This window comes from Zeus faber (genome assembly GCF_960531495.2).
Source record: "Zeus faber genome assembly, chromosome: 1".
Lineage (NCBI taxonomy): Eukaryota > Metazoa > Chordata > Actinopteri > Zeiformes > Zeidae > Zeus > Zeus faber.
In genome coordinates this window covers 12,325,154-12,340,925 of record NC_137193.1, presented here as the reverse complement: position 1 = coordinate 12,340,925, position 15,772 = coordinate 12,325,154, and the positions used below count along the sequence as shown (strand labels likewise).

Below are 15,772 nucleotides of genomic sequence, written 5' to 3'. Positions count from 1 at the left end.
TTATTTTATATATAACCAATATATTTAACAACATTTTCTTTTTTCAGAGTACCCGCTGCAGTACAGTACTACCCCCATTTGAGAAACGCTGTCTTAGAGTAACAATAGTGATCAGAGCTCACGACAGCTTTTGAGCGAACAAAACTCATGTGAACGTTTGGCATTTTGAGCGCGGGATCAATGCGCTCATTCTCCTGGGAGCGGTTGCATCCATTTCAAGGCAGCGAGTAATGAGATGATTACATCTCATCCTCCTTCAGGTTGCTATCGCAGCCTGTGGCTTGCAGCACGCGGTAAGTAACTGTCGTGCGATACACAAATCACAATCTCTTGGAAAGGATTGAGCGTGTGTGGCAGAAGGTGGACTCACGCGCTTTATCAGGTTAAAGGCATCACAGAGGCATCGGCGATGACGGTACAGCCCTTTGCCTTCTCCCATTGAATCACAATTGACTAAATAAGGACGCAGGAGAGCCCAGTTAATTGTCTATTGATCTGGAGCTGTGTCATGGTTCGTGACAGCTCGATCCAACACGGTGATCCTCCCCAGCCTCAGCTCCACTCCATCTCCTCCCGGCTCCATCCATCGCTTGGCTGTGGTGACGGCGCAACGGCGATACGCCGACGGCAGCGTGCGTTCGCTTTCTAGAAGCCATAACAGCTTTGTTTCTCGCGGGTGTGGTACGCTCGGGACCTGAGCGCCACGTGTCGACATAAATCGCAGCAGCAGACCTTTCCCAGGCACATCCGCGCCGGCGGCGTGACGCGACCCGACCGTCTTGCGGATCGATCCCGGAAAAGGGAAGGAGGAAGGAGGAGCCGCGGGCGGAACCGTCAATATCAACAGCAGCTGTAGAGCAACCGACAGCCTAACAATCTGCCTCACAATATCTTTATTACCAACAGGCTTGCGGAGTAAGAATGACCGCAGGGATTTCTTAACGGACGACGGAACCATTCGCAATTCATTTACATCTATTACAGATTTGCAACGTAGAGAGCTGTCGGACACGTAGCAGAGTCTGGTGAGGGAATGACTGGACAACATCCATAACCAGTGGCTTACTCATTCACGTCACTTTCGACACACACCTATGGGTCCTATGGCTCTTCAGTCTTCTTAAACCATGTGCTTCGTGAGTAGAGCTTGCTTTAGAATACTTCAAAAGTTCATATATCCTCGTGGCACATTTCATTGCTGCCTCATAGCAAGAAGGTCCTGGGATTGATTCCCGCCTGGGGACCACCGTGCTCCGGTGGGTTATCTCCCAATTGGGGGCCTTTCTGTGTGGAGTTTGCATGTTCTCCCCGTGCTCACATGGGGTTTCCTCCACCTAACATCAGTAAGGACCCCCACCAAAAACACATCATCGTCTGACCAGCGATGGACATGTGGAACCAGGTCCCCGGGCGCGACGTTGAATGCTGCCCGCTGCTCCTGGCTGCCCCCCCGGAGGAAGGACAAACCAGGAAGGGTTAAATGCAGAGGCCGCATTTCACCGGCCCCCATCCAAAACGTATGCATGTATGCATGTGTTGTAGTGTGGCGTGTCATGTGATGATTAAAGATTCTTCTAATTCTCACCTTTTCTGGGCTCGCTGCTCACGCGGAGCTGCGATGTGCTCTCCCAGCCCCTGTAGCTGCACTGGTGTGGGCCGGCTGATTCAGACCCGTGCGTGGCGCCGGCACCGGGAGCCATCGTGTCCTCCCCCGCAGCCAGGCGATCCGCCGGCACGTCACAGCACAGCTCGTCGCCCCAAGGGAGCACCACGCGACCCGCTTGAAGAGGCGGCTCCCGGCACCAAGCCCCTGGGCAGCCGAGGAGAGGGGAGACAATTACCATCTAATTTGCGACCGGGTGTGCTGCATCGCTCTCATCAGTATTGTTTCTGTTCATGGCAAGGCTGTTCGGGTACTATTGTTTTCTGTAGCACTGTATTATTGCTGCCTTTTACTCAAGGCAAAGCAGGATTAGTCGACGTAATATTGTTCCACAAAACACACCAACACTGCCTTCTGCATGTAGAAATCAGGCAGAAGGCACACCAAGAGAAAACGTAACTAATTAAATCACCGATAGTGACTGTGACTGTAGAGATGTGTTCTGGGATGTTCTAAGTAGCGCGGCAGATAGTAACATTCTTAGCAAAATTCCAAAAAATGTCCTTGCGAAACTCAGTTTTCTGAAAACGCGGACATAGCAGAAAGACTCTGAGAACAAAGTGTATTAATGTCACGTAATGGTGCGGAAACACCCCTTCAATAGGATTTTGGAGCCTTTCGAGACTGCCATGCAAAGCAACAGGCTGCTCCGACGCTGCTCAGCATTTTCAGAGGCCTCGCCCTGTTGAATTCTACAACTACTCGCGAGTGGGACCAACATTCAACGACGCAACGTTTATATCTGTGTCTACGTTTCTTGTGGGTTTAGGTGTCCAGTAAATGGAGAAGACCGACTGGTACGTCGATGTCAAGCAATAAATAGTCACAACCTGAGTATTGAATGCAATCCACTGAAATGTCACAACAGAATATAAATACCTGGAAGGGTATTAGGGACTTAAAGGTGCAGTGTGTAAAATTAAGTGACATCTAGCAGTGAGGTTGCAGATCGCAACCAATTGAATACACCGCTCCGACAGGGCGACCTCCGCGGAAGAGACGGTGGCCGCGGAACTGGCCAAAAAAACCTGAAAGTCCCTCTCTAGAGCCAGCGTTTGGTTTGTCCATTCTGGACTACTGTAGAAACATGCCGGTTCAACATGGCGGCCTCCGTGAAGCGTACTCGCTCCCTATGTAGATAAAAAAAGACTCATTCTAATGTAACGCCACCGCAACGATTCTTATTTTCATGGGATTATACACTAATTAAAACAAATTTATGAATATTGTTACTGTATTGCTGTGTCATACTGTTGTATACTATACTGTAAATATTTTTACTGCACATATCTGTATATACAAATAGCCTATCCCATATACATAACTCTATTCCCTTCCATTTTGTACCCCCGCTTTGTATTATCTTTTTGAGTCTTATTTCATTTTTATTTTGTTGTATTTATATTATTCTATTCACTAACTGCATTACGTTTTTGGAATCAGTTAGTTTCAGGAAGTTGCTAGGTAGGAATTAGGTTAGCTATTGTGTTCGGTTTTGTAACTATTGTGCATAATCACCGGGTGCGTTGCAATGACATTTCACTGCATATATGTATGAACGTATGTATATGTATGTGACAAATAAACCTCTTGAATCTTGAATTATATTCAATTTCTGTCAAGTCCGTTCCGTAAATTCTACACGCTGCACCTTTACGGGATGTTAGGACAAGCGTCACAATGTGAGTTTTACGTAGCACTGATTATTACACAGCTTGGTTGTTGCTATTTGAACTTGTAAATCAAAATGGAGCCAGTCATGAATTTCACACTGCTCATGTTATCACTTAGAACTCACCGCAGGGGAGCAGGAGCACACATGCCAGCCACGTGAGCATGTTGGACCCAACCCTGCCAAAAGACAAAAGGTAGACACGGGATTGAAGGAGCGGGAGGAAAGTTAAACAGGAAAGGCTGAAAATAGGAATAACGAGGTGGAGGAGATAAAAGGTCATAGTGAAGATGCCGAGAGGAAGGGCCATGGCCTGCGGAAGAGCAACCGAGCCACAGGAAGAGAACGTGAAAGGGAGACGAAAGGGAGAAGGAGGCAGAAAGAGGAGGGTGAGGGGAGCGGTTCCTAAAAGGGCCGGCATGGCGGAGGCGGGGCGGAGCATCGACGCTGACACAGCCCACTATTTCCACATTACTAGGAAGAGGAACCTCTCGTCAGGCGCACTAACTCCCTCTTCTACCATATTAGATAGGAAATAGGGGTACCATTAACCATCGAAGTCACCCTCAACCATTTAACGCTCACATCCAGGTTCAGCTGCAGAGAGCACAGCTGTACCTGGATGCATTTTGTTTGCGGTGACGTGGGTTCAGGTGTGTACTTTTCAGAGGCCTATTTGTATTGAGGTCTGGCAGAGTACTTACATTGCGCGTACTCACAGCCGGGTGAGCATGGCCTGGGCTTTCGCTGGGACAAATCTCACTGAGAGAGAAAGGGAGAGAGAGAGAGACAAACAGAGGGAAAAGGAGATAATGGAAAGCTTTTAGCAGATGCTTATGGTAGCGGCACATAGGGTCACATTTAATGCACCTGACTTGAGCAGGAGTGAAAACTATTAAGACAAATGCCTTAATGACAACCCGGTGGCAAACAAAGGCACAAGGACAAAGAATAGATAGTCGCTTATGATCTATGGCAAATGTGTCCTCTGCTGTTCGTTGACTGCCTCAGTGTTTTCTCAGTTTGGCCTCAAGCATTTCCCTTGGAATGAAACTCTGCAGAATGTAAGATTAAGATGCTGGAGGAGAAAGATAATTCAGTGTGGGATTCAACAAGAGCGCAAAAATATTTATCAGACAATCCTATTTCAGGGGTAAGTCGCCAAGCTGATAAGAGCACGGCCTACTCTCTCTTGATCCATTTATAGAAAAATAATGGTGAGGAAAAGTGAATCAATTCACAAATGAGGAGGGAAACCAAATGATGGCCTTTACAGTGCACAAGAAAGGGGATTTTTTTTTTTTTTTTTAACTGGATAAAGTCACTGCTCCTTCTCCTTTGCTGTCATTCCTCTCCTCGCCGGAGCCTCACATCAATTATAGAGCTGTTTGCTTTCTCTTCACACATCTAAACCCTGTGTTTGTGAGACAGAATCCTTTTAATAAAGGCACTTATTTGTCCTCTTCCACCAGTAATCTTTGTCATACGGCTCACCCAGATGGATGGAACCGGCTCTCATCTTCTCAGGTTCACCACCAACGTTTTAATAATTAATTTGTTTTTCTTCAGTGTTACTGGGGGTGTCTTTACACCAAAACGCAACCCCATAACTAATGTACAGCAGGGGACCTGAAAGTGAATGTGTCGCTCAACATGACGGTCACGTCTGTTATTTAATTGATCCACTGGATCATAACAAACACACCATGTTGTGCAAAACAGCACCATGGACAGCTGCCATGCAAACACCTGCAGCCTCGGAGTCCACCAGGAACCCAGGTCCTCAGGGGTGTGTGTGTGTGTGTGTGTGTGTGTGTGTGTGTGTGTGTGTGTGTGTGTGTGTGTGTGTGTGTGCGTGCGTGCGTGCGCGCAGTGAGCGTTTTCCAGGAGAAAAGGGTAAAAAAACCTGCGCAGTGAACACACAGGTAGGATATAGAGCTCTGATGCTGGTTCTGTTTCAAATTAAGTTGTGTGCCCCGAGGGGGATCTAGCCCATGAAGCAAACTATTCATGCCTCTATTCAAGTGTGAGTCAGGCATGCTGACTCACACTTTCTTGTCTCTCCCAAGCTCTTCTGCAGGCGCGCCGGGACTTGCTTCCATCAGCAATAGTGGAAATCCTGACCACTTGTCTCGAGATATTGGCCGAACTTAACTCGTATTTGAAACTACTTTTTTCGAAAGACAGGCTATTGAGGGGATGTGCTCATCCCCTATAACTCAGATTTCCACACAGAGTACCACGTAGAGCAAACGTGTGTCTACTACAAACAGCATTTCCACCCTGTCATAATTTCCGAACTCATGTCGAATACAAGGAGTTTCAACGCCAGCTGGGGTCATTTGCACCAATCCTATAACATGAGTATCAATGCCTTTTTTGGGGGGCTGTAAAATTCCAATTTTTGCTTAGATAAATAAAAAGTAACCCTGAAACTGTACACGCAAGCTCCGGGTTGCGTGGGTGGTGTGTGTGTGCGTGTGCGTGTGATAGCGATGGTGTGACTCCAGTTTTATTTACCTTTGATGGAACAACCATCCCCCTTTATTCCGTTAACCTCGTTACAAAAAAAAGGTCTACGCCAAAACACGAAGCGATGAACTTTGAAAAGATAAGGTTATTTCTAGCAGCTTATCAATGGATTTGTCTGCCCGCGGTGCCATGTGGTTCACAGTTCGCACCTGTGTGAGAAACAATGTAAGGTATTCATCAACAAAGTATGTTTAATATAATAAACTAATAATAATAATAATAATAATTATTATTATTATTATTATTATTATTATTATTATTATATATATATATTTTTTTTTTTATAATAATAAGTTAGGGCCTTACTTGGGTTTGAATGCCGTAGCTTGAGAGGATCCCCTTCCGTTTCAAAGCTTGAATCCTTGAAGGCTTGAAAGTTTTTGCTCCCTCCACGCACCGCTCCCGTGTGTTTGGATCAGCGGAGGACCGCACGTGTGTGTGAGCGGCTCCGGACGAGCCTGGCTGGGGCACGGCGGCGGGGGGGGGGGGGGGCGGGGCGGGGCGACCGAGCGGTGACATCAGCCAAGCCCCGCCCACCCGCCCCGTGCGCACCGTATGAGCTCACCGTGCCCCCGCGATGAGCTCATACCCGCAAACGTACACAAGTCAACCTACAGGATGAGAGCTTTCCAAAAAAAAAAAAAAAAAAAATGTGTTTGGTTTTGTTCTATTATTCTGAAACCCAGCCAGCCCCGCCGTAGCCGCGGGGTGCCAAGCGTGGAGTCCCAGACCGTGCACATTCTAAACGGAATTAAAATCGGTTTTGTTTTTTTGTTTTTTGTTTTTTTTTTACTTTGTCGTAGAACAAAAGCAAACACATTTTTTGGGGGGGGATATCTCGTCGTGTAGGTCAACGTGTGTACGTTTGGGAGATTTCACCCAAGACCCTAGACTGAGATATTGAACCCGCACCACGGGTCACGTTTGAAGCCCGATGTCACGGTAATTGAAAGAGCCACCAAAACAATGTCCACCGTGTTGGACAGCTCTGGACGTGTGCTTTCAGGGGGGTCTGTGAATCCTGACAACGTCGGTATATTCCCCGACAAAATTAACCCGTAACAACACGTTCTTTTGGGAGGGGCAGAGCCCTTTTTGTAGTAGCAGAGCCCGCAGGATCATGAAGGATCCTCATCACCCCAACAACGAAATGACGAAATGTAAATGTATGTAACGGACTGTTTCAGCTGCTGCGGTCAGGCAAGCGCCTCCGCAGTCACACAGCGAGAACAGAGAGACTGAGACGGAGTTTTTTTCCCGCACGCCATTAGAACTGTCAACGCTGACCTCACCAGGGGTCCTAACTGAGCCATACACTAGGCTCCACTACCTACTGTACTGTATGTAGCATACTGTACCGCATACTGTATCACTGTTCAGGGTTGTTCGTGATGCCGTATTGCTGCGCCGTACTGTTGTATACTGTGCTGTATTATCCCAAACACATTATTACACTATTCACATTCACATGCCACTTTAAATGCACATATCTGTACATACATAGGCATATTCCCTCTATCTACTCCATTTTATTTCATTTTATTCTATATATTTTTATCTTATTCTATAAGTATTCAACTTACTGTATTACGTTTTAGGAGTCAGTTAGTCGGTCTATTAGAAAGGAATTTTTTACTTTTATTTTTTTTCCTAGGACATATTGTGTGCTATCACCGGGTGCGTTGCATTACATTTCACTGCATATATGCATGAAAGTATGTATATGTATGTGACAAATAAAAAATCTTGATCTTGATTTTGACATGCACGCGATTTTCCACCCATAAATTCATTTCGTTGGTCGTTATAATATTATACGACTACTTTACCCGTGGGGCAGTCGCGTCAAGATGCATGACAAAATGGCGCAGGATTGTAGTCTTTGTAGTCGGCTAGGGCTCGGGTTTGAAACGTTTATAATAATTGTGCTTTGCTGATTACATATGTAAATATTACGCTATGTATGTAATCATTTACTTTTTCTTTCTCATGTAGAAGCCAAACGTCTCTGTGATGTCGACCTTGTCTTTAAGATAAACGTGTTTTATTGACAATGTCACAGAGACTACACTACCCATAATCCTCAGTCTAAGCGCAACGTCTCTGATTGGAGGAGCTTCCTGTTACCGTGGAAACGTTTACCGCACGGGCTGATGGGTACACAGATATTTACGTCCAGTTACATTTTTATGAATGAAATTCATAATGAGGGTATGACCCTAAATCCCTATTCTCATCCAATCTCCATTCTCATTGAATTTAATAGACAATTCAGAGAAAAAAAGCCAAACCAGTATCCCACTATTATTTTGTGATATTCTGAAATCTCCCCCCTAGAATACATATATAAATATTCCCTATGATAGATAAAGAAATGTTTGGTTAAATGTGTAATAGTTGAGCGCTGATTGAGATTAAATTGATTGGGTGAGGGTCTGAATAAAGTCTTACAGTGTGTTTATAATGTGCTCGGACATAACTGCATTAGGATAACAGAGGAATCCTGTTTCCTGCGTAGTAAAGAAATGGAGGCAGCGTCCGTCTACATGTAAATTAAAAAGTGATGCGTGGCCGTCAGAGAATCGATTTGGTATCGTGGGGAAAACATGGCGATACTACGCCGTGTGGAGCGTAGTGCGAGAGATTTTTGGGATCAATACACTCCAAAAAATATATAGTTTGCTTTTTATTTTGAAAAGACTCAGAGCGATGTCAAGTCAAGTTTATTTATATACTGTAACCCTTAATAACAATACAGTGTCAAAGGGCTTCAGGAACCACATATCACATGGAAATCAACGGCCCGCCCCAGTCTGAACCCCTGCAAGGAAAAACTCCCAGGAAACCCTTTTTTTTGGGTGGGGGGCTTGAGAAGGGGCCACGGAAGGAGGAATCCATGCCAGGCAACATTGATAAATAAATAGTATGCATTACTAAAATAGTACTGTATTTGACTATGCAATGTTAACGCTAAACGGTATGAGAGCGTGATTGCTGGTGCAGAGTGCCGCAGGGCCACGCCTCCAGGAAAGTGGTCCACATCAGGCGCGATCCAGGTTTGTCGTAGCAGTATCCTCCACATCTGGAAAGGGTCACGACCGGTCTCCCCCCTGGCCAGAGAGATAATCAGAACACAGTGGGTTCAAGTCAGTGGAACAAGTAATCACTGCATGATTAGTCATTCTTAAAACAAAGCTGTCTGGTCGTGGAAACTTACTGGAAACGCTGTCCATGTCCCGGTTCATCCATACAGCCAAAATTTTTCGAGGCAGAATGCGGGTCGGTGAATCGAATTCATCTTCCGGGATCCCGTTCTGCAAGAGATTACCAAAATGGAGGTGAAAAATAAGACTCTAAGGTTGTTTTTGTTTACCGCATCCATCAAACAAATACATTCTACTCAGCTTCAGAGACGTTTCTTCTACAAAGACACCAAATATTTATTTAAGAGGGACGGCTCCACAGTGTTGGGATTTATTGATATTATCATACATTAAATTACATTTACATTACATTTAGTCATTTAGCAGACGCTTTTATCCAAAGCGACTTACAAGGGAGAATAACATTCAAGCTACATTGCGACAGAGATTAGTGTAACAACAACATTCGTGTAACAATAAATACTGCAAGGTACTCACTGAAGAGCTGGGTCTTCAAGTGCTTCTTAAAGACAGAGAGGGAGGTCCCCGCTCTGGTCATTTTTGGCAGCTCGTTCCACCAACGTGGAACTACAAATGAGAATAGCCTGGATTGCCGTGGCTGTATGGCCGGCAGAGCCAGGCGATGCTCATTTGACGAGCGCAGCATCCGGGGGGCAACATGTGCTCTTACAAGAGCATTTAAGTAGGCGGGAGCATTCCCAGCAATCACTCTGTAGGCCAGCAAAAGAGACTTGAACTTGATGCGGGCGGCTACAGGTGACCAGTGGAGCTCAATGAGCAGCGGAGTGACATGTGCCCTCTTTGGCTGGTTGAACACCAGTCGCGCCGCCGCATTCTGTATCATCTGTAGTGGCTTCACCGCACAGGCCGGCAAGCCTGTTAAGAGGGCGTTGCAGTAGTCGAGACGGGACATCACCAAGGTTTGTACCAGCAGTTGAGTGGCATATTGGGTCAGGTACGGCCTGACTTTTCGGATGTTGAGTAGTGCGTAGCGGCAGGACCGGGAGACGGCGGCAACATGGTCTGAGAATGTCAGTTGGTCATCAATAATGACACCAAGATTCCTTGCAGCCTTGGTAGGAACAAGAGATAGAGAGTCGATTTTAATATCAATGTTGTGATAAATACCTTGTTTGGCCGGGAAGACCAGCATTTCCGTTTTCGCCAGATTTAGTTGAAGATGATAATCCTTCATCCATGTGGATATGTCAGCGAGACAATCCGAGATCCGCGTCGAGACAGTAGGGTCGTCGGGCGGGAAGGACAGAAAGAGTTGGGTATCATCCGCATAGCAGTGATATGAAAAGCCATGTGAGCGGATGATCGGGCCCAGTGAGGTGGTGTATATGGCAAAGAGGAGGGGTCCTAGCACCACCTACCCTAGCACCAGCAGACCACCTACCCAAAACAAATCTAGATAAATATAAAATGATCACATGACTTTTTTTTGTTGTAGTTGTTGTTGTTGTTATTTTGTCATTGCAGGCATGCTCGCTGCCTGGCCTTCAGAAGTTTGGTCAACTGGCGCTGGGGAGACCTGGGAAAGCTTGACGGGTTGTCATGCCAGCGGAGTAAATAGGCTTTAAAGCTCACATTTGATGTGAGGCGTTTTGATGTTAAAATGTTATGGACATTTGCTATGTACACACCTACACATGCATCCAATAGAGCTCTGAGAAACTTTATAGAAATCTTGGACGGCTGTCAATCGTTTTTTTTTTTTAGAAATGACGTGTTTGTATGTGGGTCACAACTTTGTTTTTTGAAATAGAGGCTGAAGCTCTAGTACAGGGACGGGCTGAGGCAGGCAGACACGCTGCAGGAAGACAGGAACAACGGCACATGGGGAAAACACCCGTGTTAAATTTGGACCGCCTCGGAAAAGGAAAACAAGGCATAGAGAGATAAAGCCGTCGCCATGACCGCCATCACACACCCCCGGGCAACCGAAAGCCGCAGCAGATACACAAGTAACTTATAAAACTGGTATATTCCCAAATAAAATGTCTGAAGTGCGCTGGGCTGCACTGCACTTTACACTGTTTCCCCTCCAGTCAATGAAGCGGATGCTGACCAGTGGAGGTGATTTGTGATGCTCTTGGTCCACGTGTTGACCTTCTTGCTTACTGCTGACCTTGAAAATGGCGTCCACCATCTTGGTGAGCGCCGTCGACGCTTTCGAAAAGATCGATTTTTTTTTTTTTCTACAGTGAATGCTAGTTTTGGCACAAGATCCGCTGCTCTGCAATTAACAAATAAACCATAATTTCCAAATGATCCCACCTCTACGTAAATACCACACATGATAAAAGTGGCCGATGCCTGTTTTTTTTTTTTTCTTCCCCGGATAAACTTGTGAACCTGGGTGTGCCGGTGTGTCACCGGGGAAGACGCTTTGACGCCAGATGTTTTTAGAAATTCCAGACCCAGGATAAGCCCTGGTCCACGTGTCCTTCTAAGTACGGACACGTGGACCATGAACACACACACACACACACACACACACGCGCGCGCGCGTTTCTTCCACAATCTTGTACGAAATTAGATGTATGCGTTTGTGCCCATCTCCGCGTCGGCGTATGCCTGTGCATATACGCGTATTCGATTTGCGCCAGAGTCTCCTGACGAAGTTCACTGACCGGACCCGACAACCGGTCGGTTAACCGTCGGGGTGGGTCGCTCCGCCCCGCCCCCCGACCAAACCGCGAAAGAAAGCGCGCGTTCGCGAAAAGCTCGGCCCCGGGATGACGTCATCGCACCGCGGAGGTACTACGGAGAGCCCTCAGCGTCAAATGTCACTTTTTCTTTCTTTTTTTTTTTGCTGTTTTTCTCTGCAGTGTGTTGTGTTCTCCAGAAGTGAAGTGAAGTGAAGTGATGTCTTAATTAACACACACAGCTGCTGTTATTCCTATCAATAAATAATATTATACTGGTGAAAGAGGTTTATTTTGAATATTGTAGACTTTTGGAAGAAATGCTAGCTCATTCACATAATTGTGTATTGATAGGCTGAACATGCGAAAAGGCACAAAACCTGGACGTATTCATTTTTTTTCTCTTGTTGTTTCCCCCCTCTTAACTTTTAGTAGTTGGTTGGTTTTTTTTATTATAATGCGCGATCTGGCCACAAGAGAGCTCTGTTGTCCACTTTAGTTCGGCTGTTAAGAGTGAACTACGTATATCTGATGGTTTTCTTTCCCCACAAGTCCACTTTCTCCGCAATTTAATGATAAAAGGTCAAAAAAAAATTGCTGATGATAAAAACTCTTCACACAAGCTTTTAGGGTTTACGTTTGTCTTAGACCCACCTTTATTATAACAGGGGGTCGCGCCTCCTGACAGCTGAGGATGATACTGTCAGACACTGTTCCCTCCGTCTTAAATAAGAAAGGAAGCTCACACATTATGTCAATTTCACACTGCGGACTTGTTTCCCCACAACAGGTAAGTCCTGTGATTTTCAGCCTGTCATTCCTGAATGTGTCCATAATAACAGGGGGAACGCATCCTGACGGCCGAGGATGATGCTGTCATACCGTTCCCCCCGCGTTCAAAAAAGTAAATAGTAGTGAAAGTGGACTTGTTGGCACGGAAACACATCAGGTTGACGTAGTTTACTCTAAACAGCTGAACTAAAGTGGACAACAGAGCTCTCTTGTGGCCAGATCGCGCATTTTAATTAAAAACAAAAACTACTTTAAGTGAGGGGGCAAAAAGAGAAACATGATTAATACGTCCACATTATGCGCCTTTTCTGCGTCGTTGTTCGCCGTCCGTGACGCAACCGCCCTCATGGATATTTATGACTTCCTTGATTCAACGTCCCTCATTGGCCACGAGCAGAAATACGTCACCTTTGGACGTGTTGACAGCTCAATTTTTGACCTGTCAACACGTTCAAAAGTGACACGTTAACACGTCGTTTTTATGTTATTTCCAACAAGTTATTTGCGCTTTTGGCCTTCCATACTTTTGGCCTTCCATACTTTTGGTCTTCCATACTTTTGGTCTTCCATACTTTTGGCCTTCCATACTTTTGGTCTTCCATACTTTTGGCCTTCCATACTTTTGGCCTTCCATACTTTTGGCCTTCCATATGTGCAGATGGGAGTGTCTCGTCACGGGTGACGTCAGCACGCTATAAAGGCCTTATTGCTTGCGTTAGCGGCGTCACTGTCTCCCTCACAGGTGTTTTCGGCTGTTGACAGGTAAGACCGACCGAAATTAATTTAACAAAATACCATCAATTCAATTTAATTCGAAATAATTAGCCTATAGGAGCCTTTTGGTGTCAACAGGTTATATATATAATATTATTATATGTATTATATATATATATATATATACATATACATATACGTGTGTGTGTGTATATATATATGACCGGTTAATGTCCATATATGGTTTTTTCAGAATCAGAATCAGAATCGTCTTTATTGCCAAGTAAGTTTACACGAACAAGGAATTTGTCTTGGTGTTCGGCGCATACAAGAAAAAACATAAATGTCAAATAGAACAAAATACGGGAAAACAATACGTAAAATATATAAGAATATGTCAAATAAGGCTATTGTTTTTTTGTAAATAACGAGCTGTAGAGTTTATATATATATATATATATATATATATATATATATATATATATATATATATATATATATATATATATATATATATATGTATATATATAAAACTGAGACGAGTAGGTGTACACTGTTAAAATAACAGCTATATTAATTAAAAGATTATAATATTGGCTGCTAATTATTTCCCAATTTTTTTTCCGAAAATCTTGGTTCTGAAACTCTACTCTTAGTTGTCAACATGTTGCTTAAGGCTACAAAACGTGATGCAGGGTTTTGTAGAGGTTTTTTTTATTTTATTTTTTGAGTTTTTGCAATAAAAGAAAACGATTTGGTAACTAAATAGTTCCATATTCAGACCACCTTGCGAAATCTTAAAAATAACGCCGGTGTTTCAGACATTCTCACTTAGTTGGGAAAACAAAGCTATAAATGGTACAAAAAAAACCCCCCAAATTAAACAAATGAAGGAAACGCTCAAACTGAATGGCAGTGTGGAGGCGATCGGCTGGTGGCGGAAGGATATCCACCCGTGCCCAATAATTGTAATAATAATTTTGATAATTCAATTGCATGACCCGCGGTAACGTTATGCATTTAATTGTTCTACCTAAAAATAGAATGTACGTACTGACGGACATTTAAGGATATGGTATGTCATATATTGTGTTTCCAAAAGTTGCTATTTCAAGGCGACTTCCCGCAGTGTAAATCATGTAACAGTGATAAAATAGTGCCCGGTTACTCCAAGGAGGGAACCCTCGGCACGCCGTGGAAGCTCAGCTCCCAGCTGTTCCGAAACAGTTAGTGTTGAAACATGGCTTCGTGCTGCTTCGCGCTGTTTGTCAACACCTGGTGTCGGCTTCCTCAGATTCCCAGGGCAGTGCACGGTGAGGGCGAACGGACCTTCGGAGGGAGCTTCAGAGGATGGAGAGCTGGTGGCGGGGTCCGCGCCTGCCGCTGGTCGCCCTCCTCGCAATCTGCTGCAGCTGCAGTAGGTGTTTGTAGTGGCGTAAACAACATAATAACAACATAATAACAACATATTAAACGGGTTTCAAACTGCAACGTACCTGTAATGTGTTTACAACTGATACAGAGCGACAGTTTAAAATTATTATTATTTTTTTAAATCTATTCGACCAATTAAATTCATATTCTGCCCATCTATCTATCTATCTATCTATCTATCTATCTATCTATCTATCTGTCTGTCTGTCTGTCTGTCCGTCCGTCCGTCCGTCCGTCCGTCCGTCCGTCCGTCCGTCCGTCCGTCCGTCCGTCTGTCTGTCTGTCTGTCTGTCCGTCTGTCTAATCCATTTCAGACGCTCAAAGGATTGACAGAGTGAGCCCGAGATTGGGAAGTACAAATGGCGCGACACGACTCACAATCACAGGCGAAGGTAAAGGCAGTGAAGTAATCCATGCGCGTAAAGTCATTTTCTGAAGAATTCGGAAGTAACCCTGAGCGGTGAACGGCCCGCAATCTGAACATATAATACAACAACAAATAACAGTCGTAACACACAAACTGAAGGAGTCGAAAACAGTCAAAAACATTATTCTGTGTTTGTGTCGTCACACATGGAGTTCGCCTGCAGCTCCAGAGCAACGTGTCCTAATCAATCTGTTTTATTTTAGTCCCAAAAGTTTAAGAAGTTGATGAAATGTCTCTGAGGGACATGCAGTGTTTAATCCGTTTGAATGGAACCGTGTTGTTGGGAACTTCCACGCGGAGTGATTTCCTTCCACAGAGACACCGTGAGGCAGGACTCTGTGAAATGAACCTCTTGAATCTTGAATCTTGAATACAGTGGTAGACAGCCACCTTCTAATTTTTAGGATGAAGTCATAACACCCAGCAGGTGTATCCTTGTATTAGTAATTCTGCTTGTCACCTGGACTCGGAAAACTTCCATCACTGCGACATTACGTTAGCTGATGCTGTGTTCAACAGAAACTCTGAAAATTCTAACTCATTTCAGTAGTAATGCTGATGTAAAGAGGAGCGACAGCACGAACTGATGCTATGTTCTCGGGCTGGGTGGTATGGCCTAAAATGTATATTGCGGTATATTTTCAGACACGGACGTTAACAGTATATATCACAGTTTATTCGTTGTTTTTTTTTAACTTCTAAATAAATGCTTCTTATTGC

The 15,772-nt window shown here is 44.7% G+C and overlaps 2 protein-coding genes across 2 annotated transcripts in view; one reads left to right on the top strand and one right to left on the bottom strand.

Annotated features, from left to right (window-relative positions):
- lepr (leptin receptor) overlaps positions 1 to 11,186 on the bottom strand; it is a gene marked incomplete at both ends in the record, with an annotated part of 31,607 nt that extends 20,421 nt beyond the window's left edge. Inside the window, 3 exons of the mRNA XM_080006758.1 lie at positions 1,586 to 1,810; positions 9,085 to 9,181; positions 11,070 to 11,186. Of these exons, the coding sequence (XP_079862884.1) occupies positions 1,586 to 1,810; positions 9,085 to 9,181; positions 11,070 to 11,186 (439 nt within the window). The remainder of the gene's footprint in view (positions 1 to 1,585; positions 1,811 to 9,084; positions 9,182 to 11,069) is intronic.
- Positions 11,187 to 14,431: 3,245 nt separating this feature from the next.
- The window catches only part of LOC307234783 (fibrocystin-L-like), a gene marked incomplete at both ends in the record, with an annotated part of 62,849 nt that continues 61,508 nt past the window's right edge, over positions 14,432 to 15,772 (top strand). Inside the window, 2 exons of the mRNA XM_080006646.1 lie at positions 14,432 to 14,504; positions 14,940 to 15,017. Of these exons, the coding sequence (XP_079862772.1) occupies positions 14,432 to 14,504; positions 14,940 to 15,017 (151 nt within the window). The remainder of the gene's footprint in view (positions 14,505 to 14,939; positions 15,018 to 15,772) is intronic.